We start from the raw sequence: 27,945 nt of genomic DNA, 5'->3' as shown, positions 1-27,945 counted from the left end.
TTTAAAACTAACTGGAAAAAAGTTATAACTCTAGGTTAACAATAAAAATTATATAAACTAACTTGGGGAAAATTTATCTTTGTAGAAAGAAGCCTCCCACCCATACACCCCTGGACACTGACAATTTATAGTACAATTTGTTACTGACGAAAAATTGCCAAAGAAATCTCGACCAAATTCAAACCTTTCCTGGAAAAGATGAGCCTAATAAAGACCTTTATGGCTGTATCTCCCACGTGTCACCAAAATGCAGTTGACACGAGCTCATACTGTATAAACTACTGGGTTGGGGTATTTTAGTTTGTGGTATCGGGTTGCATTGCTTGCAGTTTCTGAGGTTCTACATCTGCAAAGCTGGATTTTCACTGGTTGCTGTGATAAAAACCAAGTACTGCACAAAACCCAGCACGGGACAGGAAGCAGGAAACAAGGGGGGCAGTCTGCGACTGGACTCTAGTCTGAGAGACGGCGTAGCGCCCGGGAGACATCCTATTAGTAGGTCATGGTCATTATGTCAGAAGCAAATAACAATATTACTTTTCCTTTCCATGTATGAGCATTACTTTCCTCAAGGGCCCAAGCTCCTAGAATGTGAATAGTTGTTTGGATGTGACTAGTTAATAAACGGAACTGGTGTGGAACCGGTCCGGGGGCACCATGAAAAGCTGGAAAACTGACTAAGACACTGAGGCGCTGTGAAGTGTGGGAGCCTCTACTTCCTGGTAAAATTTATAAAAGAAACAATTTAGAGAAACATATTTCCAAAAAGTAAAAATACAAATGAAAACTGCCAATGAACACTAAATTGAGACCAACGACGGTCTCCCCAATGCTCTCCTAATACAGATCTGTGGGTGGCGTGGGGGGCCTGGCAGGTGCATTTAGATTCATGGACACAGGCCTCAATGAGTGGGGTCCCAACCCCTGTCCTCTCAGACAGGCCCTGCCCTTCCAGACTCCCCGCCCACCCCCCACACGCCCCTCTCCTCCTGGTGCCTCACCTTCTCGCGCCCTCTTCCTCTTGGTTTCCCTGTCCTTGTCTTTGTTGTGCTCCTCTAGGACATCCTGAATGGTCCGTTTATAAAGCTGCTTCCGAGCTGCAAAGGCAAAGGCAAAGGCAGAAGTGTGGCTGCCTCGCAGGCCCATTGGCCCCGGCCCCAGTGAGCTCAGCACGACGCCCGCCCCTCTACCCACCATGAGGGGGCCCTCGAAAAGGCTCTGGGTCCCCTCCCTTCTCCTCCTGCCCACAGCTGCTGCCCCAGCACAAACCTCGCCCTTGGATCTCTGCTGCCTCCTGGCCGTGTGTGACCACAAGCAGGTCACTCAGTCTCTCTGTGCCTCCCTCTCCCACATCTGTGGAAACCACCCCAACAGTGGCAATAACACCACAAGCTCAGCCCGGCCCCTGACCACAGCGGATGCTCTCCGGGCCCCACCTGCATGCCTAGGGTTTACCATCTCCGTGTGTCCTGGACGGGTTTTCCAGGACCTCAGAAGCCTGGAAGCGGCAGAAATCAACAGGCCCTGGGAGTTCCTCTCACCCAGTGACTCAGGGGTTTTGGGGTACAAGCACCCCAGCTCCTTGCACCTCTGGCACGTAATTCTGAACATGCAGGCGGGCCGATTCCCAGGGCTGCCCCAAGAAAGGGAAGCTCAGCTGCCCCTGCGGGAGCCGATCTCAGAACACATCTCTTGCTGGCTGACTCTCCTTCCAAGTCTGTCTGTCTTCTCCACACCTCCCACAGAAACCATTTATACTTGAATCCTTGTTTCACAGCTCCAGAGCCTATTTCTAGAAGATTCCAAGTTGAGATTCTAACTCATGGTGAAGAAGAGGCAGCTGAATGACATTCATCAACTCTCACCTTCTCCCTGGTCTCTTGGCTCCTTCACACGACCCGAGCAGGGCCTTCTCTCAGCGTGGCTGGCATTGTCCCTCCCCTGCTCAAAAACCTCCCCCACTTCCCCACCCCCCACTCCAGGATAAAGTCTGAGTGTCCACTCTGTCCCACCACCCTACCTAATCTCTCTCCACCTGACCTTCGAACTTTCCTCGCCACGCCACTTCCTCTCCGAAATCACTGAATTGCTATTGTCCCCAGACACACCACACTGTCACACTCTGGGCCTTTGCACATGCTGTTTTGTTTAGCAGCCATCTGGGACAAAGCCAGATGTCGCCTCATCTAAAATGAGCCCCATGCTACACCCCAGAACCAATGCTGGTCAGCCCTGAGCCACTCGGTCATCACAACCACCTCTCCTGCGGGTCTGACCCAGCCCTCCCACGGCTCCCCAGCACCCACAGGACAGAGCCCAGGCTCCTCAGCCCCCACACAAGGCCCTCTGGGAGCCAGCCCCCGCTCTCCTCCCTAGCTCACCTATCCCCACACATCCTCAAAATCTCCCTGCTCTCCAAGGTGCACTCTTCTCCAGAAACACTCAACTGTGCGGACTCTGCAGACACACCAGGCTGCTGCACCTCGTGGCCTCTGTATGTGCCGTTTTGGCTACAACACTTCCCACCGCCCTTCCTCAGCTCAGTGAACCCCAACCCGCCCTCCACGTCACGTGCTCTGGGCTGGTTTGGCTCTGTGCTCCCACAGTGCCCTCGTCACCACGATCATTTCTCATGCCACACCATCCAACGGAATTACATGGCGGGTGACCCATGTCGCCTTAAACTTTCTAGAACCCACATTGAAAAGAGGGAGAAAACAGGTGAATTACATCACCTGCCCCAAGTCACACAGCCAGTGGGTGGCGGAACTCCGCTCTTAACCACACACTGAGATCAGAGCTGTCAGGAGGATGGCCTGATCAGCCATCCGAGAGGGGACAAGGACAGGCAGCGGCAAGGACGGGGCCTGGGTATCCGCACCTGTGCGACGCTTCGGGATCCCTGACGGGGAGATGCGTACTGGAGACGAGTCGGAGAGGGCAGGGCTGCTCTCAGGAACCGTGACAGGACTGGGGGGCGAGGCTGGTGGGGAGTCGGGCGCAGGCTTCTAGAAGGGGGAAGAAAGAGCGATTATGGTGAGGGGAGCAGGGGGAGCGCCCAGCTCTCTCATTTCCCAGGCCGCTCAGAGCAGAGAGGCATTCTCGCCCCCTCTTCCTCTGTGCCCCCCCACCACTCCATGCCCCTGGTCCTAGCCCAACTCGGTCCGTGTCTTCTCTTACTGGGGCCATTACTCCACCCTCTCGTGTAGGTCAGGGTCTCAGACTCTCCCCATCACCGACACCAGTAACAACTCTCTTTGCTCTGAAGTAACAGAATCTTTAATTTTTAGCTGGGCAAATGATGGCCCCCTAAAGACCACACTTCCCAGCCTCCTTTGCAGCTCGTGTGGCCATGGCCTTCAGTTCTACCCAACGAGATGTAGAGGGAAATAACAGACACTTCCCTTGGCCCAAGCAGCATTTACCTGACGGGAAGGGGAGGGCCCTCTTCCCAGTGTGGATACGCACTCAGCCAAGTGCACCCAGGCACAGCAGGTAACAGTAGGGAGGCAGCCTCACTCTTATGCTGTGAGTTTGCCGCAAGAAACCTGGACCTTGCATGCTCATTAGAGAGAGAGGGATTCCTACCTTGCTTAAGCCACTGTTACTTGTGCCTAGGTTTCAACTAACTAGTCTTCTTACAGGGAGGGCCCCGTGCCAGTAACCAAGCAGCTGCCTTCCACTCCCATCCACTCTGCCTTGTGATGCTGGGACTCTGCCAAGGCCTTTCCTGCGCCATGTTGGCTGATGGGAATTACAGTTTCTTCCTTTAAAAGTGGGTGGGCTGAGGGGGACCTACCTGGCCTTTGGGGGGCATGATGGCTTCGTCCTCCTCCTCCCCATCGCTGCACAGGACGCGGGCCGCCCTCCTCCCCGGCCTCTTCACTGGAGACTCACTCTCGGGCACCGCTCTGTTCCGCTCCTTCAGCGCCACCCTAGCAGGTGGGAAAATGGGGGAGTTCTAGCGGGCAGAGCATTTCGGCCAAACACTCCAGCTCCTTCACTGTGTTTTATTTCCTTCCCTTCCTTGCACACATTCAGTGAACAGTTTCTAGGGGCCCCCTAAGCGCTCCTGTGTGCCCACGCTGGGATGGGTGACGCTGGGAGCACGTGGAGACCCTACTCAGGGCAGAGACGGGGCTCCAACATCCATTTGGAAACCCTTTCTGTCAGTCACACAAGCCCCTGAGTTGTAGCCAGGTACATGGCCACAACTAGGGACTACATTTCCCAGCCTCCCCTGCTGCTACACATAGTCATGTAGTGAGTTCTGACCCATTCGATCCACTGCTGGCCCTCACGTTGTGTGAGCCCTGGAACTCTGTCTTGCTGACCGGCTTCCACAGTGCTCAGGAGGACATGGCTGGGGGCAGGGCGGGAGGGGTAAGACAAAAACCTGGGTCCCTACTAGTACAGAGCTGCCTACCTGCCCCGTGCAGCCCAAATACTCCCGACACTGGCTCTGAGGAGCGTCCTGGTGAAGGACACCAGCAGAGACCACCAAAATACAGTGCAGTGTGGCCATGGTTTAAGGCACTGATTCGGACAGGTGCCTGTGCTCCCCGAGCTCGGCATCCAGACAATGGGACCAACACACAGGCAGACACCTCCCCGGTGAGGCCGGTGTCCGCACTCACCTTATGGAGCCTCACCAAAAACAATGAAGTGGGTTGATACAAAGCATCACGGAAAGGGCTTTAAAAGACACTTTTGGTGAGGAAAAAAGCAGGTAATCAACACTACGAGGAGTTGCTATTGGTTTTATTCACTGCTATAGCCACAGGACTTAGAACAGTGCCTGACACATAGAACATACTCAACATTTAATAAATTAATGAATACGTATAGTAGTCCACGGATATAAAAGAATATATGTGTTTGCCAATAGGTATCTGCAACTTGCATAGATAACAATCTAGCTTCTGTTATTTAAAAATAAAGGAGCGTATTTCTCAGTGTCCGGTGTACATCAGGCCTGTGCCAGCTCCCCGAGACAGAACAGTGGCCACAACTGCAGCCCCGCTGCGCAGTATGTAAGTATGGGACTCACCCGCCACATATTTACGCAGCACCTACTATGCGTTAGGGGCATGCATGTTGATAGGCGCATTAAGAAGGACACGCCTGAAACGGGTAAACATAGTTCCTCTGGAGCGTGAATACGGGAAAGACTTCAAAGTTTCCACTCCACCTACTTCTCTGGGCTGACACGTTAACAATTACCGTGTGTAATCCTGCACAGGGGAACCCACGCCAGACAAAGAATCTATACCCGGGCACGGGGGACACACAGGGACTACTGCAGCGTGGACTGGCTCGGCCACAATTTGGGGGCCACCTCAATATCCACCACTAGGAGGAAGCTAATAAAACGAAGCACTGGGCAGGAGGTGAAAAGGGTAAGACAGTCCTCCGTGATCACAGATGGAGAACTCTGAGTCATAATGTTGCTAAAGAAAGCAAGTTGAAGAAAAATATACACAGCATATTTTTTTAAAAACTTAAAATATATCACAGAAAACCATATGTGCACATACAGTACATATATGGCAACGTACACACAAAAGGGGCAGATCTGAAAATTGGGAGTGTTGGGAAAAAATACGACTTGATTATTACCACTAACCAAGCCAGGAAGTGAATGAAGCAGGCCCCGTTCTAGCCGTTGTGCTTGTGTTAGTTCACTGAACCCACGTAGAAAGCCCGGTAGAGATTACGATGCCCTGTTACGCACCAGGAAACTGGGACACAGGAAGTGAGGTTACTTGCGCAGGGTCCCACATTGGGGATGGGAACGAAATCTAGGTTGAGTCCATGCTGGGGCAAACTGATTGGTGCAGAGGTGATCATGTGACCCAAGTGGGGTCCTTCCCATGAACTTGTGAGGTAGATGCTGGAGAAGAGAACATTGCTCTCTTCTCCTTAGATGAGTTGGCATTGAAATGCAGCCAGTGGCCAGCTTCTCTGCCTCTTGGAGAAAGTCTGCTCTAGAATGAAGCTGAGATGCCTGGAGCAGAGCCCTGGAGACATCTCTGAGGCCCTGGATACAGCTGTGCCTGAAGCTGGCATACCTTTGTACTTTCCAGTTACTGAAGTCAAAAATTCCCTTCGAAGTTCTGAGACATTCTGAGCTGAGTTTGTAACACTTGTAGCCAAGAGAGTTGTGACTGATAAAGGAACAAATTCATCACATCCCAGCCCCATTACGTACTTTGGAGGGGGCTCTGTCTCTCTGATGCTGTTGGATGCCTCCTCTGGCTTCTTTGCTTTGCCCTCTTTCTTGGGGTGGAAAAATGACCTGGAGGGGGACAGAAGGGGGAAGGGGGATGAGAACAGCACTGATAACCCCTCTGATCCATCATGTCCTCTATGGCTTCTGACACCAGTTCCCACCCTAGCATGTAACAGATGTCGAATAACCCCCTTTGACACGGAAACAGAGCTCAGAGGAGGTGACACCGCTCATTTTCCTGCCCTAACTCGACCTGAGATATGACACAGCCCCATTTCCATTCCACAAGTTGTAACTAAGCACTTATTATGTGCCAGGGACAGATTGGCTCCAGACTTCTCATCACATGAGAAAAATGCATCCTGGGATCTGTGTGAGCTGCCATCTCCGGGGTCAGCGTGGTGGATGTCCAGGCCTGGGTCTGTCTAGAACCCACTCCCACCTCCCGATAACAGCCCTCCACTTTTCTCTTGGGATGCCCCTTCCCCAAATCTCTGAGTACCTGAGAACTGCAAGGGCCTGCCCTTTCACCCATGACCTGGGTGGGCACATGCTCCAGGCCTGGCCAATCAGAGCCCTGCATCCCTGTGGATGGGTCAGGGACCAGCATGGAGCCTAAGCTGGACCAGTGCCTATTGTTGGAACAGCTGGGAGAGAGACTGCCTCTTTCTGCTGGGACTGACTCTATGGTGCCAGAGCCCAGGGAAGAGAACGTGCCAATGCAACATGGAAGAAAGCGGAGCTGAAAGATGAAGAGAGACAGAATCCAGGGGCAGAGTTCTGGCAACTGGATCCAATTTTTTTTTTTTTAAGATTTTATTTATTTATTTTTAGAGAGGGGAAGGGAGGGAGAAAGAGAGGGAGAGAAACATCAATGTGTGGTTGCCTCCAGGGCACTGCTCCCCCCACCCCCACCAGAGACCTGGCCCGCAACCCAGGCATGTGCCCTGACTAGGAATCGAACTGGCAACCCTTTGGTTCGCCATCCAGAGCTCAATCCACTGAGCCACACCAGCCAGGGTTACTGGATCCAATTATTAACTCCAGAAGATTTCAACTACACAGGCCAAGTAATTCCTTTTGTTCTTTTCCTGAAGCCGGCTCGCATTAGTACAGGGCTTCTCAACCTCAGAGGGACTGGCGCCTTAGACCAGAGCACTCAGTCCTGTGCCTCTAGGGTGTTTGGCAGCACACCGGGCCTTTGTCCCCTCTCGCCCCAGCTGTGACAACCAACACCACCTCCAGACACTGGAGCCCGATGCTCCCTGAGGAGCAAAACCCCTGCTGACTGAGAACCACTGGGTCAGGGTTTCTGAACCTTGCACCCAAAATTTTAGTTAATACACTCCCCATTTTCCAATCTGGTCAACTTCTGGGAAATGCCAACTCGAGTTTTTCTACGAAAAGACAGAGTTAGAGAAAGAAGCAGAGACTTGGGGAGAGTTTAGGATGGAAAGAGGGCCGGAGTCCCTTACATGATAGTTCGCTGCATGCTGGCGGCAGAAGTGTCCCTTTCCGCTCCTGCTCCTCTCGTCCCGCCAGCTGCTCTGGAACAGACATCCAAATAGTTGGTGAGGAGACTGCTTGTGCAGAGGGCAAAACACATAAATTTCCTTCTTTCAGAAAAAAAAAAAATCCCACAAAATCAGAAACACAAGTTTCCCCTTCAAGAAGAAACTCGCCTTTTATCTTGGACCAGAATAATTTGCCAGTGAGATTTATTAGTGCAGAAGGAGTTCCAAGTCAGAGGACGAGATAAAAAGCCTCTTTTCCACATGGAGCCTGCACTTATTTACACGTGATCTTTTCTGATCTGCTGCCCACAGCCAATTCACAGGGGTGGCCCCTTCCCTGCTGACTGCGCCTAACCCAGAGCTGACCACGCTTCACCCTCTCCCACCCACTCTGTCTCCAGCCCAAGTAAATTCTTTCCAAATGGCTTACATCTCTCTTCTCTCTTCCTGATGTATAAAAACGCTGAATACACTGGCATATACACGTCTTTGATTACTAAAAATCGGGGTGACAAAAACATTACTGAAAAATTGAGGGTTCATAAGCAGGTTCTTTCAAAACCTGGAGGCCGTGGTGACAAGAAGTGACGCAGATGCATCTTCAGTGGTGAACGGCTTGCGGGTGGCAGGCCAGGAAGCTCACGTCTGCATTTCCTCCGGTTCATGGAAGCTCCCCTTTCCTGGCCTGCCTGCTCCCCTAGCCATTCCCCATCCCTGTGATATATTTTATACCTTTCCCCTAACTCTGCTATTCGGCCTCAACTTCTCAGGCTTAAAACAGCTCAGCGTCCCTAACAGACAACTGAGGAACTGAGACGGGAAAGGGAAAGTGCCTGCCCTGGGCAACGATGGATACCAGACAGGCCAGTTCTAGAGCCACCTGGGCCTGTGTTGGAATATCCCCACCGCACTGCCTGTCCTACTGAATCAGAAGCTCTGGGGTTGGAGGGCGAAACCTGCAGACCCTAAGATAAGATGGAATTCAGGAAAGGTCTTCCTTAGACTACTGTCCTGCCTTTCCCCCACGCCTCCTCAGGCTGTATAAAATGTCAGCGATTCAAATGTACTGAAATGGGGATGGAGGCCAGAGAGGGCAGGCTTGAATCCCGTTTTCTGCCCCCTGCCCTGACTAATCCCCCTCAGTTATCACATGCTAGCTCCCCTTTCCAAACGTGCCTCTCCTGTTCCCACAGAGTGCCTCCCCCTCACCCATCAAGCTTCTCCCTCACCTAAGAACATCAACATCATTCTCTCTTCCCTCTCCACGGTCCTCTGGCCTTCCCTCTACCCACTTGGGCAACCCCAAGCCCAGACCTCACAGCTACACTCTCCTGTGTCCCACCCCCTCCCGGATCTGGGCCTCCTTCTGGCTGTTCAGCCTTCAGAGACCTTCCGCTGGCTCCGCCCCCTTACCAGGTATACTCAAGGCCAGGCCACTCCCTATCCAGGAGGTTCCCCATCTTCTAGAAGGCCTTGGCCTGGGCCCGGACCTTACCGCTGACCTCTCCCTGGCCCCACCTCCATCCAGCTGGGCCCAACCCTTAAAGCTGACCCCGCCTCTCCTTCCCCTTTTCCCGGGCCCTGCACACCGCCTTCCAGGTGGCCCTGCCCCGCCGGGCCTCGCGTGAAACCCCCTTCGTCCAGCTGGCTCCAGCTCGCACGTACTTTCTACCTGGCCCTCTCCGGCGGATGCGCTCCCGGCCGCCTCAACGTCCCCCACGCCCGCTCCGCCGAAGCCGACAGACCCGGCAAAGCCGTGGGCCCCGGGCGTACGACACGCGCGCAGTCCTTCGGTCCCGCGCGGGCGGCCCCACTCGCCTCGCGTCGGCCCCGCGCGCCGCTGTCCTGGGCGTCACACCAGGAACTCCGGGGCGCTCGACTGCGCTCCCAAGTTCGCGCCACGGAATTCGCGCGCAGACATCGGCAGCCAGGGGCGGGGCCGAGCCGAGGGGCGTGGCCCGCGGGTGTCAGCGCCGCCGCCCGGGGGACGCTGGGACTTGTAGTCCCCAGGGCGGGGGTGGGGGGGCTGCTCAGAAGAGGGGGGTGAGGTGGAGCGAGCCCTCCCGCAGAGCACGCTGGGAAAAGGCCCGCGCCCTCTTTTCGCTCTGGCCCGGTGGATGTGGTTGCAGGTGGCCGGAGTGACTGCCAGGGGAAAAGGGCCCTTCGGGAAAAGCCGCTGCGCGAGGCACGGCGGGAAGAGAGGCGGGAGGTGGCGCGGGGCATCCCGGGAGCGAGGGCCTCGGCGCGGGGCATTGTGGGAGGTGGACACCGCCTCGGGGCGGGTAGGTGAGTAGGGAGGGGCGGGAAGGGTGCACATCGAGGGGAAGGAAGAGGCACGACTGGGTGGGACAGCGGGAGGGAAGGGACCGCGGTGCGGCGGGCGGAGCTGAGAGGGGTTGGGAGAGCGGGCTGGGAGGGGCTGCACGGGGTTGGGAGAGCGTAGCTGGATGCGGGGAGCATCTGGAATGGGGCCACGTCTTGGACTATTACGCACCTCTGGAGGATGATACCTGTAGGTGGAAGGAGGGGGCCACAGCTGGACTGGGGGAGCGCGTCCGAGCAGGAAGGGGACACAGACGAATATTGACACTTCTGAGAATTGGCCACAAGTGAATGGGGTGCACACCTGTAGGGAAAGTGTGATACTGGATGTGGGGAGTACCTCTGGATATGGAAGCATTCTAGAAAGCAGAGGCCACCGCTGGATGTGGCGTCTCCTAGGGGCTACCCCAGGGGAAGGGGCAGCAGCTGCATGTCGGAGTCACATCCAGGGAGGAGGGAGCCGCAGGCGTATGAAGAACAGGATTGGGGATGAGGGGCCCATGACCGAGTGTGGGAGCACATCTGGAGATAGAACATCTTTGAGGGGGGCACAGCTGTACCGTCCCTAAGAGGGGAGAGTTCCATGTGAATGGGGGCACTGGAGGTCACTGCCACACGTAGGAGACACTTCTGGAGGGAGAGGAAGTTTTAGCTGGAAGTTGGGAACACATTTGAGGAAGTGCTCACAACTGAGCTATAGAGTCCTGTTTTAGGAGAGGAACCCCAGCTTGTATCTTGGGGTCACATCTGTGGAGGAGCGAGCCAGAATTGGAATTAGGGGTCAGGACGACAGGCTGCCACTGTCCCTGGAATAATGCAGGAGGCGGGAGGAGGCCAGAGGCGGGGTGGAGGTTCATACCTAGAGATTAATGGAGGTGCATCCTTCCCCGGGGGCTACTTGGTTAGAGGCGCCAGCACCAAAAAGGCAGGTCGAAAATGGAGGAAGTGGGTACCTCAGGGGGTGATGGCTCTGTGGTCTTAGGCTCTGTCCTCCCCTCTCTCACTCAGACGCCCCAGGATGGAGCCCCCACCTGGCATGGCGGTGGGGCCCGAGGAGCAGGAGGAGCAGGAGCTGCTGGAGCGGGCCTTCTTCTCGTGGGCTGAGTTCAGCCGCTTCTTCGACGCGTGGTGCCAACAGCGCCTGGCGCTCTTCTTTGTCCAGAGCTCCATGCACCTGACACGCTGCCACTGGGCCAGGTTGCCCCCACTGTACACGCTCATTGACGTGCTCAAGTACAGCTACGTGCGGCTGGTGTGCAAGGACGTGCGTGCTCCCAGCCGGCCTGCCATAGGGTGAGTGAGCTGAGCCACCACCCTGCTGGGTGCTAGAGGGGTAAAGAAAGCAAGGGGCAGGGGGAGGCACACAGCCCCACATCCTGGGATTGGGAGAGAGAGATGACAACTAAAACATCTAACTACACCTTGCAGAGAGGCGGAGAGTCAAGACGGGAAGCTTACAGAGAGTGAGAGAGAAAAACAGGGAAGGGGAGGGACAGTCACACGCACAGAGAGAGACAAGGTAGGCCCCCCTTACAGACGTTATGGTAGAGACCCATCGAGAGGCAGAGAGACACCCAAGAGACAGAAGAAGAAAAAAAGACTCCGAAAATTCCTGAAACATAGAGGCTTGGAGCCAGAGACACCAAACAGAGCCAGGAAAAAACAGGTGAAAGCGGGTTTTGTACCCATACTGAGAGATCAGACACAGAGCTGCAGAGAACACCACAGGACAAAGAGAAAAAAACCCATCCATCCATTCAGTAAATACAGGGCCAGTTCCCATGCTGGGGGCTGGGACATTTCTCTGGGGAGCAGTGGGAGGTGGTTGTTTGAGCAAGACAGAGAAATTCCCTGCCCTTCTGGAACTTTCACTCTGAGCAGAAAGATTGATGTTATACGAACAAGCTCACATGTAATCCCCTCCAACTGTAATGCCGCAGCAGGGCAAGCAAGAAATCCAGGGAGCGAAGAAACACACCCGGATGGCAAAGGGTGGTTCAGTGGTCCCCAGTTTTAAACTGGGAACATTGCCCATAGAATGTTAGTTTCTAGCTCCCACTGAAACAGGAAGAGGCTGAGCCCACCTTCCCTCGTGGCAGCTGGCCACCCAGGTCAGACCGGGCTTTGGCGCTCAGGTTTGCCTCAGACCTCACCACTCTCTGCTGCCTCATACTTAGCATTGCCACTTCCTTGTTTTGCCTGCCTGGCCCTCGTAGGTTCAAGTTCAAGACTGGTGGTTTTGGGGAACCATAGACAAGAGTAGAGTACCTAAGAACCCAGGCCCTGCCTTCCGGCTGTGTGAGATAGGCTCTATCATTTCCTGGGCGGGCGTCTCAGGCAACAGACTTCTCATGCCCAAGCCTCAGTTTGCTCATCTGTGAAATGCGGTTATCACAGACCTGCCTCGTGGGGCTGTGGGGCGGTTCCCATGAGACCATGCACAGGAACACGGGGTGGCTGGGTAAATGACAGCTGGTACAGGAATGGAGAGCCCAGCCTTCTGGATGCAGACTATGGCTCTGCTGCCGATTAGCCGGTGACATCGAGCGGGTGTGCAACGTCATCTTTCCTGGGGCTCAGTTTCCTCAATTAGAAAATGGGAGAATTACTGGTACTGATCTCATAGGGTTTGTGAGGATTAAATGAGAGGATACATGCACTTCGTTCAGAAGAGTGCCCACCGCAGTGTGAGCACCCTCTTAACAGTGATTCTCACTCCTAGTTACTTAAACCTTCATTGTGAGACTACCGTCCTCAGTAACTTATCCACTGCTTCTTCTCGAAACAGAGACCTGGAGATCTGGAAGCAGAACAGCCTCAAACACACCTCGTCACACAGAAATCTAGAACATTGGAACTTGCAAGGAGCTCACACTCAATCGAGAATCTCTCTTTGTTAATAAAATCTAATTCAAAGTAACACTTACTGAGCACCTACTGTGTGCATGCTCTTTGCTGGGCATTTTGAACCCAGAGCTGGTCTCTGCCCTTGAGGAGCTCAGAACCAGCAGAGAAGACAAAGACAAAAAATAAAAGGAAATAGTGATCCATAGTAGTGAGAGACAGGTTGGAGAGGGAGAGAGAGGAGTATAAAAGAGAGTGGTCAGCTCCACTGGAGAGTTTATGGGGTGGTTCTGGAAGGCTTCCTGGAAGAGGTGACCAAGAATCTTGAAATTTTTATTTATTTCTATATGTATGTGCAGTATTTGACTTAACAACCACGTGGTGCATACTCTGTGCAGGGACATCTCAAGTGCACTACAAATATCAGAGGGAGCCAGGGATGGGGGCAGGGGGTGGGGGAGTGACAGGCTGTGGAGGGGGCTTGACCTGGTGACTTGGTAGACAGTGGGATGGTGCCTGGATGGGGAGCCCAGAAATTGGAGTGGCTGATGAGCTGCTTCCAGGGTGACTTGGGACCATCACTTGTGAGCCCTCTACCCTCCATGCTGCTCAGGGCTTCTGCTGTGTCACAGCCTGGGGACAGCCCATGCATGGGCCGGGGGCCAAGGCTGGAGAAAACTAGTGTAAGAGATGTGGCTGGGATGGTGCCAAGGCCGGGACCTGCGGGGCTGAGTCTGTGAGCTCAGGCTTTATCTTGGGGGCCCTGGAGAGCCCCAGGAGGGCTGCGAGCAGGGCCACCTCTGTAAGAAGATCTTTCTGTGGCCGCATGGGGGACAGACTGGAGGACAGAGATGGGACACCTGGGAGGAGGACTGGAGGAGGCTCGGGCCGAGAGGCCAGAGGACGCACAGAAAGGCTTCCTTTCCAGCTCCTCCTTCCCCCTTTGCTGGAGGTACACAGTGGCCTCTCCAAACCCCCACACCCGACTCCCTCTCCCCTGGGACTCTCTCAAAGGCACTCTCCTCCCCAGCGCAGGATCGGCCCAACCTTTGCCAGCTTTGAAAATGCAAAGACCTTGAGAAGCTGAAAGATCAAGAAGAAACGGGCAAGTGACGTATAAAGCAAATCAAAGCAGTGGCACTTTTAGAAGAAAAAACATTTTGAAAATAGTGGCTCCTTTTTAGTCACTGTTTACTAAGCACCAGCTTCTTTTCTAACCTCTTTACATAATTACCCTCTGACTTAGTCCTTTCCACAAGCCTCTGAGGTTGGTATTACCATTATTAGCCCCAATTTCCAGATGAGAAAACTGAGCCACGGAGAGGTTAAAGGACTTTCCCGAGGTAACACAGCTGCTAAGGGGAAAAAAACCAGGATTTGGACCTGCAGTGTTTAATCACAAAGCCCATGCTTTCCCTCCCCACCTCCCTTTTCTCTCCCTCCTTCCCTTCCCTTCCCCTCAACTTTATTTCGACCATGGATTCTCAATATGAGACTTGAATATGTGGGTACCCTAAAGATTTTTGGGTTCTAGGTGCCATGCTGTTTGTTCATTCTTGGAAGAAGTTTGTTTGGAGCACCTACTTTGTACAGGGTGAATGTATTTTAGATGCTGGGGCTTCAGTGGGGGAGCTCCCCATTCGGGGGGGAGCATATGTTACGCATGGGCATCAATCAAACCATCATCCCAATGTGTGGTGGAATCTGCCCTGGCCTGGGGAGGTTAAGGAAGACTTCCTGGAGGAGGCGGCACTGACTGAATTGTGAAGGACCTGTAAGAGTTGACTAGGTCCAAAGAGCAGAGAAGGATGCTTCCTGAAGAAGGGAAGAATTTGCAATAGGTCGGTGGCAGTGGGAAGGCGGGGAAGTGGATGGTTTGGAGATTGTAGAAGATAGGATGGGCAGGACTTGGTGATGGGCGAGTAGCAGGCCTCCTGGGATTCAGTCATTCGCTCATCATATATTTACTCAGCGCCTCCCAGCTGCTGTTCTGGGTGCTAAGTAAACACCGCAGATAAGCCCCGCCCACATAGAGTTTACCTGGAGGGGTGGGCGGGATTACTCTCCCCGCCAGGTGGAGAGAAATTGCAAAAGGGCACACGGAGGTTGAAGTAGATGACTGTGTGAGGTCCTGGAACTCCAGAGGGGAGTTGCTAGTAGTCTCTGCCAAGATGGACAGCTTCACAGAAGCAACCTTTTAAGAAGGTAACACACGTTCAGAAAAGCGCCCACGTCGTACCCGTGCAGCATGGTGAGTTTTCCCCACATAAAATGCACAGGCAACCAGCACGGAGAGGGCCAAAGACAGACCGCGCCCAGGGCCAGGAAGCTGCCTCAGGCCTCCCAGCGGCTCAGCCGCTCAAGGCCAACCCATGTCCGCCTATTGCCAGCTTCGCCTGTTGTCAAACTTTCCGTAAAGGAACCACCACGTAGTGGGTCCTTTTTTGTGCCCTCGCTCACAGTAGGTTTGTGAGATCCATCCACGTTACTGGAGGAAGTAACGGTTAGTTCATTCTCCTTGTTGGTTATTTATTTATTTTTAGAGAGAGGGGACAGGAAGAAGAGATGGAGAGAAACATCGATGTGCAAGAGATACATTGATCAATTGCCTCTTGCTTCCCCAACTGGGGACCCGGCCGCAACCCAGGCATGTGCCCTGACTGGGAATTGAACCTGTGCCCTTTCCATTTGCAGGCCAGCACTCAATTCACTGAGCCACACCAGCCAGGGCTCTAGTACAGTCTTTCGGTGCCCATCCTCAGACTTCTGTCTAGAGTAAAATTTCCGTTCAGAGGGAGGCACGTGATCAGCACTAGTAAGTACCGCAGCGCAGGTTCCCGAAAGCAGCGGTACCGTTTTGCACCTCCGCTGCCCACGTGCGAGAGCGCCAGCCGCTCCGCATCCTCATCAACACTTGCCCTTCTCTGTGTCTTGTTTGGTCACACTCGTGGCGTGTGGGGGCATTTTCTTGGGGTTTAACTTTGGATTTCCTTGACGAGTTTGAACACCTTTTTGTGTATGCAAAGCTTTGCAGCATAGGCAATACATACACAGCTTTGCTCCATTGTTTACAGATGCATGAAAACATCCGTGGGAATGCCAACCGCCCAGTAGGGTCAAGAATATCTCTGGGGACAGAGGGAGGAAGGGGACATGGTGGGGGCAGTTCACAACGGGCCCAAACTTCCGATTTTGTTATTGCTAAATCAGAAGCAGATACAGGAATATCTGAAATGCTTTCTGTTCTTGAAATTGTGTGAGATAACTGTAATAAAACGTTCATCCACCTTCGGTAGCTCTGGGGGGACAGGTATCGAATTACTGCAACACATAGGACCCACCCCCTCGCAGACACGTTTAAAGTACCTTCCAAGAGCAACTCTCTTAATCCTCACCATGACCCTGTGGGAAAGTGACTGCGATAATAACCTCTCTTTTAACAAATGGGGAAACCGAGGCAGGCCTGAAGTGGCTTGCTTAAGGTCAGACACCTGGCATTTCCCTAAGGCCCTCTGCTCTTCTCTGTGCTTGCAACCACTGTTAGTTTTTAAAAAGAATAATCGGAAGGAGAGAGAAGGAAGGAGAGGCGGCGGGGTGGTGTGACGGCGGTGGTCATTCCTCCCGCAGGCACCACGAGGCCGGCTGCCCAGCCTTCATCATCATCAAGCTGAGCCCGCTGCGGGACCGCCTCGTGGTGACGGAGTGCCAGCTGACCCACTCGCACCCGGCCTGCCCCATCGAGTTCGCCTACTACTTCCGCCCGGGGCGCCTGCTGGCCAACACCTGCCTGCCGGTGCGCACCACCAACAAGATCTCCAAGCAGTTCCTGGCCCCGGCCGACGTGCACCGCCTGCTCTCCTACTGCAAGGACAGGGACCACAGCGTCATCGATGCCCTGCGCGTGCTCGAGGGGCTCTTCCACACCGACCCTGAGGCCAAGGTGGGGTCTCCGCAGAGGCAGTCTGGGACGGGTCATTCCTTCATTCATTCATCCATCCATCCATCCTCCCACTCATCCGTCCATCCACTTTGATTCATTTCTTCCTGCCTTCATTCAATACGTTCTTACTGAGGCCTGGGGGATGATGCAGCCGCGAGAAGACACACCTGCGCTAGGAGAACGCGCCCTCTAGCTCAGTGCTGCCTAGTACTGCTTCCGGCCTTGTGGGGAAAGGTCTGAGATTTGGCGCTGCCCGGCAGGGGAGCCCCCAGCCGCAGTTGGCTATTGAGCCCTTGAAATGTGGCCAGCAGGATCGAGGAACTGGATTTTAAATTTCATTTCACTGTAACTAACTGAAATCTCAATAGCCACCCATGGCTTGGGCCACCTTGCGCAGGTAACTGCTAGAACTAGCGTGCACTTCCAGTGAGAGAGACCAGCAGCAGACAGACATCCAACTATGGTGTGACGTCCGTAGGGCTGGATGCTAGGAAGGAGGATTCAAAGTGGTGGGAGGCAGTTTTGTTGAATTTTAAACTGAACTACATGTGTAAGGAATGCGTGAATGATACATACACAGCCTGATGCGTGTTCACAAGGTGAAGCACCCCTGTACCCAGCACCCAGATCAAGCATGAGATGGTGGGGTGCTACGTTCCATCAGGAGGAGTGGGACAGTTAGTGGACTCCCATTCTGTCTGCAGAGGGAAGTGAGTTCCAGGCAGAGGGACCAGCCAATGCAAAGGCTCAGAGGCGGGAGCGAGGGACAGCGAGAATGCTGCTCCTCCACGAGGCAGCTTTCTGCTGCTTCCGTCCAACTTCAGGGACGGGGTGGGCACAGAGGAAAGGGAGGAGGGAAGGAAGGCAAGCAAGCAGGTTTCTCTCCCTGCCTGTGCTTTTCTTTCATGCATGGGGGAGGTCCCAGCTCAGGGTAAAGATGAGGAAGGAGCCCAAGCTGGAGCTGGGGAGAGTGGTCCAGACCAGACTCTGGAGGTGTCACCAGAACCGCAAAGCCACTGTGGCTGTGGCGTCTGGGTACAGGAAGACGGTGGGGGGGGCCGGCATCCAGTGTATAAGAACACTGTCCCTGAGGGCTGTTAAGGTTTCTTCCCACAAGTGCCCCATCGGGTCAGGTCACTTTCACTCACGCTGACCCTGCCTAACCGCAAGAGGGCAGAGAGGGTCAGCCCTGCCAAGGACCTGGGACAGCAGAGCCGTGATTACTTGGAGAGGGACACCTGCAGGCTTGCAGAGCGTAGTTTCGCCAGCCATCTCCCTGAGCTGTGTCTGCACCCGGACACCTTCCTCCTGCTCCGGGGTCACACAGGGTTCTCGCAGCTGAGTCAACGAGCCTCCTCACAGCTCCCGAAGCACACTCCCTCTGGGCCGACAGCCTCTTTTTACATCACACCAGCCAATTCCGGGCAATACAGTAAGAGCCAGGAACTTGATTTTACTTGTATCACTATATGCTGAGAGCTTTAAATACATGCTAGCTCTGCCATTTCCTGGCCAGGGGGCATCCAATAAGTTGTTTAAAAAAAAACAAACGTCATTACCTTCTCTGGGCCTCAGTTTGTTCATCTGCAGAATGGGGCTAGGAATAGGTACTACTTCATGGGATAGTTAGGGTCGCGTGTAAGGATCGAGTGTGTGTGTGTGTGTGTGTGTGTGTGATTTTTTCTTTGGGATAGTCTGGGCAATAGGACCGTTCTGATCACGTGGTGTGGAAGGAGGCCGGGCGCTGGCGTACAGGGAGAGGTGTGGATGCAAAGTGGTAGGTGGTGTGGTCTCTGCTGGTCACACCTGTGGAACCGGCCTTCAGTGGCCGGTTCACCCAGTGCCGCTGATCTGTGCATCCGAGATGACACCCGCTCCTTCCTGGACTGCTCTGTCTGCGCACGCGCGCCCTGGGCGCTGTGTTTCAAGCCAGAAGCGTCCGCGTCAGGCCTGTGGTATCACTTCCGTGAAGGCCGCGGGGTGCAGGAGCGTGGACCCTGGGCCCAGCTGCCTGGGTTCAAATCCCAGCTCTGCTGCTCACTGCCTGTGTCACCTCGGGCAAGCAGCCGAGTCTCTCTGCGCCTCAATTTCCCCATCTGGCAAGTGGGGGTGGTAACTGCAGTGTCGAGTTATTATGAGGATTGAAAGAGTTAACGCCTCCGAACTGTGCCTGACGCGGAGAAATGGCCTGGCGAGCGGTGTTGTACGCGGTGTGCTGCGTACCTGAGATCGTCGCGTGGGTATTTCGTCATCTCTGCTTTGCAGGCTGTCTCTTCCCACGCTGAGGGCCAGGGTGCCCCTGCTCAGGGCCTGAACCAGCACTTGGCACCTCATATTTGATCAGTAAATACGTAGTAGATAAATTCATTCATTTGTATATCTCCCATCTTCATCAAATGTCACCCCTTAAGTGACATTTGTCACCCACACATCTCCCCTCGCCAACTCCTTCCTTTTTTCCCAACCATTCCAGTGACTTGGTCCCCAGCCCCAACACTTGTTAGGTCCATGACCTTGGATGGGCCCTTCTCTGGTGTGGCCAGTCCCTCAGACCACCCTCGGGTGCAGCGAGGCCTCCCAGATCTTGGCAGAGCCGTCTCGCTCACGGCCACAGTGGGGTACAGTAAAAGGACAAATGAAGTCAGCAGAGGGAAGAGGCACGCGGAGTAGGGTCCCCGCAAGAGCAAGCACGGGCTTCCCTTTGTCACTCCCACTGGGGCTGTGTGGGCGGAACTGAGTCCTTTCGGGGACTATATGTGACAGCACAGGTGGAGCGCTGCCCTGCCAGCAGGAGGCCGCCCAAGCCTTGGTGTCCAGGGTGTCTGCTGGGGTCAGACACACAGACACAACGGCCTGTCTGAGTGGCTGACCCGAGTCTCCGGTCCCGCCAGAGGTCAAGGTGATCACCTGTCCCAAGACCCCACCGTAAGTCTCACTGTTAGTAGAGACTGCCAAGGCCACCAGATAAACACAGGCAGTCTCACCAGGCAGGACATGTCAAGGGCGGATCTCCCGGGAGCTGGGCAAGAGCTGAACCTTTCTTTGGGAAGTGCCGGGGTCGGACAACCCGGACCCGCTGGAACACCTGGAGGTTTTCAGCCGTGGTCTGCGCATCCGCAGTGTGAGAAAAGTGATGGTCCCCTCTGGGCAGCGCCCCTCGCTCAGCCAGACGACCCCACACCGACCTCAGTTGCATCGGGCTGCCCTATCCGCACACCCGCCTTGCTCGGGTAGCAGTAACAACAGCTGGCATCCTCTGCACGCTCCGTGTGGATGAATCCTCACAGCGACTTTGCAAGGCTGAGGCGAGCACGCTCCCCACCTGTGTGGGTGGGGACAGCTGAGGCACAGAGCAGTTCAGAAACTTCCCCCAAGTCCCACAACCGGAGTGCACATTCACACAGCTAGGACGCAGAGTAAACTGGGTCCGTCTCCCTGCCGTCTGGCTCCAGGGTGCAGGAACTCTGGACTAGCCAGTCGTTGGGCCTCGCAGCCGGACTTAACGCTGGGTAATTCTGCTTGCAGACGCTTCGCCAGCCCAGCGGGGCAGGACAGGGGCCTGCCTCAGTCCCTTCTGTCTTCTCCCCAAGGCCCACCACAGCATCGGCACACAGTAGGTGCTCAATAAATGCTGTTTAATGAACAAGTAGCTGTTCAAAAAAAAAGCGCCTCTGCCCTCTTTAGAAAGAAAGAAAACCCAGAATCAGAAATCTAAGTTATCCTATTAAAAATGGAAGTCAGCTTCTAATCAGCTGAGTGCCTGCCAGGCCTGGGCGAGCCTGAAGGCAAATATATTTTGCTGTGATTGCTTTCCCCTCCTATTCCTGACTCCCAGGGTGCAAAAGAAAAGAACTTTCCTAGTACAATAGAAGCATGTAAGTTCTTTCTAACCCGTTGTAACTGTGGTGACTCTTCTTTGAGGGGCACCTGACGTGTGACGTGATGTCAGTCTCAGGGGTGGCACACGAGCCTGTCTGCACTGCAGAGCAGTCGGCACAGTAAGTTGAGTGAGCGTCCAAGCACCTTCCTCTGCGTGAGTTTCTAGACCAGTCGTGGAAGGTTCTGCGATGATGGAGATGTTCTAGATCAGGGCCACCCATTAGAGGGATGACTGGTTTCGTGGGGCTCTCGAGATCTGGCTAGTGTGGCTGAGGGGTTGACTTTTTTACATATTTTAAAATCTTCATTTAGATTTCTACATGCGGCCGGTGACTGCCATCCTGGACAGAGCGGTTCTAGATTGAAACTTCTGCTGAGATTAATTGATTAATTAATTAACTAATTAATTAAATCCTCACCCGAGGACATGTTTATTGATTTTAGAGAAGGGAAGGGAGAGAAAGAAACATCCGTGTGAGAGAGAAACGTCGATCAGTTGCCTCACTGACTGGGAATCGAACCTGCAATCTTTTGGTTTGTGGGACGACACCCAACCAACTGAGCCACACCGGCCAGGGCCGAAATCAATTAAATCATAAAGTAATATCATAAAAATGAGTGACAGTTGAAAAATTATAGTGGTGGTGTAAGTAATTCAGTGGCAAGCTTATGAGGGCAGACACCCCAAAAACCCGGAATTATCTCAGGTGGCCATGGGGGGCTCCACCCCCCATGGGCACCAGTGCACCGGCTGGCACTGTTGTGAGAGGCTGCATTCGGCTTCAGTGCATTTTTTTTTTAAGACTCTTTCAACACGTTTGCCCATTTCATGATGGGTGATTTACGAGTGCACCTGCCCACCCCGCACTGAGTGGTCAGCAGTTTTTAACCCAAAACGGCATGATCCCCCATGCCCCACCCTCCCTATTCATCCGATCTCATCCCACGTAACTTTTCTTTGTTTCCTCGGATGAAAAAAGTCCTCAAAGGGAAACTTGCAGATGTGGAAGAGGGGAAACAAAAAACGGCAGAAGCACTAAAAGGCACCAAAATCAAAGGGTTCAAAGATTGTTCTGAGCAGTGGGAGACATCTCAATAGGTGTAGTGCATCGACTGGAGAGTCCTTTGAAGGTGACTGAGGTTGAAACGTGTAAGAATAAACGCACTATTTCTTATAAATTCTGGGGTTTTGGGGGGTTCCCCCTCGTACCTGGCTTTTTCATAATATTTATTGCATTGCAATACTACTTAAGATGTTGAGTATATCATTTCAGGGTTAGGAAAGCAATTGCTTTGTTCTCTTTGGATTCTCCTACACTTTCTTTCTCATGAGTTGTTTTTTTGTTTTGTTTTTTTTCTCAAAAGTACTTTTTAACTGGTCTGGTAGAAGGAGATCAGGTTTTGGCAGAACGGTCTGTAGAGAGATCTGTGCTTAGCCTGTCCTGGAATCCTGGCCCTGTGGCTGTGGGTCAGCTCTGACAGGGACTGGCGGAAGGAGCCCTGACCGCCTGCCTGGAAGAGAGGGCCTTAATTCATTGCTGCTAATCCCCTTGCTCCGTTAAGAGGCTTTTGTGCAATAATAATGAGGCCAGGGGGACGGAGGTCAGGGCGGGTGAGAGGGACAGAAGGTGAGGTCCCACACCTGATCGCCCAGCCCCAGCGTGGTGTGTTTGATGTCATGTATGATGCAAAGCCCTGGGAAAAGCTTATGAGCAGGGGAAGGGGTGATCTGACTGGAGTTTGGAAAATGCCCCGCTGGCACCTGTGTGAGGAACAGACGGGGGTTTGGGTGGAGACAGGCAGCCCAGTGAGGAGGTGAGAGATGGTGGTGGCCATGGGGGTGGGGGAAGAAGGCAGATTCCGGACTCATTATGAAGGTCACTTCAGGGACTTAGGGATGGATTGCATGAGGCGGGTGGAGAAAGAGAGGAGCCAGGAACCAGCCCTGATGTCAGGGCCTGAGCTCCAGCGTGGGTGGTGGAGCCGTTGGCGGACATGGGGCTGACCAAGAAGGGGCAGGTTGGGGGAGCGAGAGGCAAGTGTGGCTTTGAACCGCTGGTGTCAAGGGACCGTGTGGCCGCAGAGGCAGTTAAGTAGGTAGGTCTGGAGCCTGGAGCTGCAGAACTGGGGGCGTCAGCTTCGAGGGGGTGACAGCTGTGTGGCTGGATGAGACCACTCTGGCAGAGGCTGGAGAAGGGACAGAGGAGAGTGCCGGGTCGGGCTCGGTGGCGGCAGGGCAACATTTAGAGCTGGGGCAGGGGAGGAGGAGGGCAAGCTAAGGAGACTGCAGAGGAGACGCCCAGGAGGAAGGAGGGACGCCAGGCACTTTCAGGGTGACTGAAGCCAAAAGAGACCTGTGTTCCCGAAAGGAGGCAGGGCCACCATCCTCAATGCTGTGGAGAGCTCAAGGAAGACAGTAATAATAGCTGGGACTTGGCACATGCCAGCTGTCCTTCCGAGCTTTGGACACAAAAGGTCTCACGTTAGTCTCACCATGCCCCTCTTCCATGGGCATTATTATCTCCATTTTACAGGCAAGGAAACTGAGGCTAAGATGCAAAGGAAGTCCCTTGCCCAAGGACTCAGAGCTACTAAGAAGCAAAGCCAGGATTGCAAAGCAGACTGTGTACCCTGAACCCCTGGTCCAGAGATGCGGGGCTTGGATGCCACCTCACGCTGGTGCACGCGGGCTCTCGCTCCTTCAGGATGCACTGAGCTGCTGCCCTGGGCCAGGGGTCTGCAACGCAACGAAACCGTCGCGGGGCTGACACTTCGGGGAGGGCACATGGGCAATAAGCAAATGAGCAAATAAAGATGCAACATGCTTCAGGGTGGTAAGGTTTGCTTAGCTGGGAGAGTCCGAGCAGACCATTCTGAGAATGCGGCCTGAGAGCAGAGATGATAATTATACTAACAGCAAACATGTCAGGGGCACTTACTGTTTGAGTGAGGATTGTTGGGTAATAGTAATGTTATTTGTGCCAGGCAGCATTCTAAATACTTTTTTTTTTAAAGATTTTATTTATTTTTAGAGAGAGGGGAAGGGAGGGAGAAAGAGAGGGAGAGAAACAGCAACGTGTGGTTGCCTCTCATGCTCCCTCTTCTAGGGGCCTGGCCCGCAACCCAGGCATGTGCCCTGACTGGGAATTGAACCGGCAACCCTTTGGTTTGCAGGCCAGCACTCAGTCCACTGAGCCACACCCGCCAGGCTCTAAGTGCTTTGATTTCATCCTTCCAAACAGAGATGCTCTCATCATCATCATTTTACAAATGAGATGGAGGTCAGGGAAGTTGCCCAAAGCCACACAGCCTGGAAGTCAGGCCTCAGCATCCAGCCCTGGCAGTCTGGCTCCAGAGGTTCTGCTGGGTCTGACTCTCTGAGCACGAGTAAATGAATATTCAGTTCCCAGAGGGGAAATCGGGGGACAAGGAGGCTAAGGAGCAAACAGGCACAGAGGTTAAATCACAAGGTTAGAAAGTGCTGGGGCCAGGACTCACACCTCGGCAGTCTGGCTCACGGTTGTGCACTTTCCTGGTCCACCAGTGGCTCTCACTTCGAGGGCTGGTCCGAGTAGGTTGCTGGGCCCCACCCCCACCGTTTCTGACTTAGCAGGTCCGGGGTTGGCCTGAGAATAGGTATTTCTTTTAAGATCCCGACAGGTGCGGCTGACGCTGCTAGTCCAGGGCCCACACCTTGAGAACAACTGCCTTAGATGCCAGATCACAAACGCAGGCAATTAGCTCCCAGAGCCCACATTTTTAAGCATTCCTCTGCACTACCTCCTGCCGGTCAAAATAATAAATGCATGCCCACATGATTGAATGGATTCCCAACTCCCCCAGCCGGGGAAACTGAGGTCCGGAGCTGGGTGTGGCAGCCCCGGCATACCCTGACCTCCTTCCCTGCCTCCCTGCCTCCCTGTCTCCCTGTCTCCCTGTCTCCCTGCCTCCCCGCCCCGGCCCGCAGGTGAAGCTCGTGTTCATGGAGAACCAGGCGGTGGTGGAGACGGTGTTCTTCCTGACGTCGCGCACTCGGGCGCTGCTGCGGCGCTTCCCGCGCCTGCTCCTGGTGGACCGGCTGCCGGGATTGCAGGGCGCGCTGGACCTGTTAGCGGTGCTGTGCGTGGATGGTGCTGGCCACGCGCGCCAGGCCGCCTGCTGCGTGGCGCGCCCGGGGACGCCGAGCCTGCTGCGCTTTGCCCTGGCCTCGCTGCTGCAGAGCGCGCCAGATGTCAAGGGCCGCGTGCGCTGCCTGACGGCGGGGCCCGAGGTGACCGCGCAGCTTCCCGCCGTGCGCCAGCTGTTGCCGGGCGCGCGCGTGCAGATTTGCCGCGCGCAGGGCCTCGAGACGCTCTTCAGCAAGGCGCAGGAGCTGGGCGGCGCCGGCCGTGAAGACCCGGGCCTGTGGCCGCGCTTGTGCCGTCTTGCCGGCGCTCTGTCACCTGCCGCCTACGCCGAGGCGCTGGCGGAGCTGCGTGCCCACGGCCCCGCCGCTTTCATCGACTACTTCGAGCGCAACTGGGCGTCCCGCCGGGACATGTGGGTGCGCTTCCGTGCCTTCGAGGCAGCCCGCGATCTGGACGCGTGTGCCCTGGTGCGCGGCCACCGCCGGCGCCTGCTGCGCCGCCTCAGCCCCTCGCGCAGTATGGCACAGTGCCTTCGCGACCTGGTGGCCATGCAGTGGGCCGACGCGTCTGGCGACCTGGCGCCTGATGGCCACGACGGTGGGGGACCTTGGCTGGAGGGCCATCCGTGGAAGGCAGCCCAGGTGGAGAACGAGAGGGAAAAGGGCCTGGAGAACGGAGATTGGGGAGGGGCCCCAAATGAAGGAAGTATTTGGAGAGGTGCCCCGTTGGAGGAGTGGGCCAGAGTCCTGGAGACCAGAGGCCGGGGTGGGGCTCGGTTAGAAAGTGAGAAGGGGAGAGGGCTGGAAATCCAATATTGGAGAGGGGTCCAGGTGGGGAACCAGAAGGTGAGAGGGCTGGAAGGCAGTGTCTGCAGAAGATCCCAGGTGGAGAAGGAGCATTTGACAGGGCCAGAGATCAGAGACTGGAGGGGGGCCCAGCTGGAGAGCGAGAGTGATTGGGGGCTGGAAGGGTGCGTCTGGAGGAGGACCCACTCGGAGGACCAGGGACGGAGAAGATTGGAAGGCTATACCTGGAAGATGGCCCGGTGGGAGGATCAAAGGCTGAGCGCTTCACAGACCACAGACGGGAGGAGGGCCCACTTCCATCACAATCACCACAGGGCCAGGAATCTTGAAGGGAGCACCCGCAGGGGGTTCCAGGTGCGGGATGAAAAGTTCTCTGAACTGAAAACCAGGGACCAGAAGGGGCCTCAGGTGGAGGCAGAGAAGGGAGGGGAGCTAGTGGTCAGAAACTGGAGGGGGATCCATTTGGAGAAGCCCCTGGAGTTGGTCCCTGAGAACGGAGACCCAAGGGGGGCCCACTGGGGAGAGGAGAGGAGAGGACCGGAAATTAGAGAAGAGAAAGCAGTGAGAATAGGGGTCAAAAGAAGAAGGGACCTGGGGGAGCTAGTTCTGGTCCAGCTCGGGGACACAAGGGTGACAGGCCTAGAGAATGGAGATGGAGGGGGAGCTCAGTCTGGGGGTCCCAGGAGCAGAGCAGGGCAAGGAAGGGAGTGTGTGGACACGGGAGGGAGGTGTGTGGGGCTGGGGAATGGAGTCCTGTGCGGTGGCCCCATGGGAACTGTGTTTGGGGGTGATCCAGGATGGGCAGTGGCGAGAAGAGTGTACCTGGCCGCAGGGGACAGCCTGCAGGAAGGAAGCGAAGGAGAAGGGCCAAGGGAACCGAAGAGACCTTGCTGCCCTTCAGGAGAGAAGGAGGTGGACTGGGAGCCCCTGGCCAAGTTCCGAGCGGCCTGTGGGCCGGAGCTGGCAGAACTGGTGGCCGAGGAGCTGGCCTTCGCCAGGCAGCACGGGACCCGGGGTTTCCATATGACTGAAGCTGGCTTTGCCCTTAAGGATGGCACCTCGGACTTCTTCCTGGACGGGGCCCTGACGCGCTGCAGCTGCTCCATCCACGCCGCCCGGCACCTGCCTTGCCGCCACCTCTTCGCGGCGCGCCTCCTCACCGGGGCAGCCTTATTCCACGCGGACCTGCTCAGGGACTGCTGGGGGAGAGCCCCAGAGTCCTGACCCTCAGGCCCCTGCCCGCCCCCCTCCACTGCAGGGGTGGGAGGGCATTCTTTGATCCCAAAGATAACAGGGCTGAGGCCAAGGAGGCCACCTCAGTCCCTCTGGCCACCTTCTGGGTCTCCCAGAGATCTCATCTTGGCAGTTTGCCTGTCCGAGTCTGAGGGGAAGTTGTCAGTGGTCTAGAAGGTCCTGGAGCCACAGGTGTGGAAGATGGTGGTGGCCAGGGTGGATTCTGAGGGCTTCCTCAGAATATAAGGCAGAGGTACAGACAGGGTCAGGCCGGGGCCGAAGGAAGAAAGGGACACGCTGAGGAAGGGGAGGACACCAGGCTCTGGGGACAGCCTGGCAGGAGTAGATGGGTCAAGTCCAGGGGGGGAGTGGAAAAGCAAGAAAGAGTAAGAAGACAAATGAAGGAGAGGGGAGGGGAGGAAAGACAATGAGGAGATGGAAAGGGAGGAGAGAGGGCAAGAGAAGAGGCGGAAATGGAGAAGGAACAGGGAGAGCAGAGGGAGGCAGGAGAGGAGCCAGGGACAGGAAGGGAAGGAGACAAGGGTGGAGGAGAGGGAAGAAGAAAAGGAGGCACAACAAAGGAAAACTATGGGAGATGAGGAGAGAAGAAAAACAAGGGGAGTGGTTTGGATTACATCTCTAAGGGCTGAAGGCGTGGATCCCCTTCACCTCTGGATTGGTCTTTCCTGGGAGACAGAACAAGAGGGGGTGCTGGGAGTCTGGTGGGCTGGGCTGGCTGGGAGCCCTTCCGTGGCAGAGCGGGCAGTCAGGACCACTGTGCTTCATGGTCGGAATAAAACAGTATTATTTTGGTTTCCATGTGGAGTTCCTGGCTTCTGGAGGAGGGTCAGAGGCCCAGGTCCGGAGGGAAATTGAGATGGTCCAGCATTCCGTCATTCTTTCAAGGAGGCCTTTTGGGGCCAGCTGGAATGAAGGGGCCCCGGGTGAATCCATCTCCATGACAGCTCAGGCTTCCTCCTGAGAGACTTGAGCCTCTACATGCCCAGCACAATCCCTTCCAGCCTCTGCCCAAATGTCACCTTCTCCT

General features: G+C 55.0%; 2 protein-coding genes across 9 annotated transcripts in view; one reads left to right on the top strand and one right to left on the bottom strand.

Moving 5' to 3' along the window:
* Window positions 1–9,731, bottom strand: part of LIG1 (DNA ligase 1) — a 29,531-nt gene extending 19,800 nt beyond the window's left edge. For 2 of the 8 annotated variants that reach the window (XM_053915115.2, XM_053915116.2), the window contains exons 1-6: window positions 9,419–9,731; window positions 7,708–7,779; window positions 6,212–6,298; window positions 3,800–3,935; window positions 2,882–3,008; window positions 1,002–1,097 (exon numbers count right to left, since the gene is read on the bottom strand). In XM_053915115.2, coding sequence (XP_053771090.1) covers window positions 1,002–1,097; window positions 2,882–3,008; window positions 3,800–3,935; window positions 6,212–6,298; window positions 7,708–7,724 — 463 coding nt within the window. In that variant the 5' untranslated portion in view covers window positions 7,725–7,779; window positions 9,419–9,731. Of the gene's footprint in view, window positions 1–1,001; window positions 1,098–2,881; window positions 3,009–3,799; window positions 3,936–6,211; window positions 6,299–7,707; window positions 7,780–9,159; window positions 9,247–9,411 lie in introns of those variants that run through there. The other 6 variants (XM_053915114.2, XM_053915117.2, XM_053915119.2 and 3 more) reach the window with 6 other exon arrangements.
* Window positions 9,436–27,665, top strand: ZSWIM9 (zinc finger SWIM-type containing 9). Its single transcript, XM_053915857.1, has 5 exons — window positions 9,436–9,637; window positions 9,795–10,032; window positions 11,077–11,361; window positions 16,540–16,852; window positions 24,699–27,665. The coding sequence occupies exons 1-5, from the start codon at window positions 9,436–9,438 to the stop codon at window positions 26,886–26,888; spliced, it is 3,228 nt and encodes a 1,075-aa protein (XP_053771832.1). The 3' UTR covers window positions 26,889–27,665.
* The last annotated feature ends 280 nt before the right edge of the window (window positions 27,666–27,945 follow it).

This window comes from Desmodus rotundus, chromosome 12 (assembly GCF_022682495.2).
Source record: "Desmodus rotundus isolate HL8 chromosome 12, HLdesRot8A.1, whole genome shotgun sequence".
Lineage (NCBI taxonomy): Eukaryota > Metazoa > Chordata > Mammalia > Chiroptera > Phyllostomidae > Desmodus > Desmodus rotundus.
This window is presented reverse-complemented; position numbering and strand designations above follow the sequence as displayed.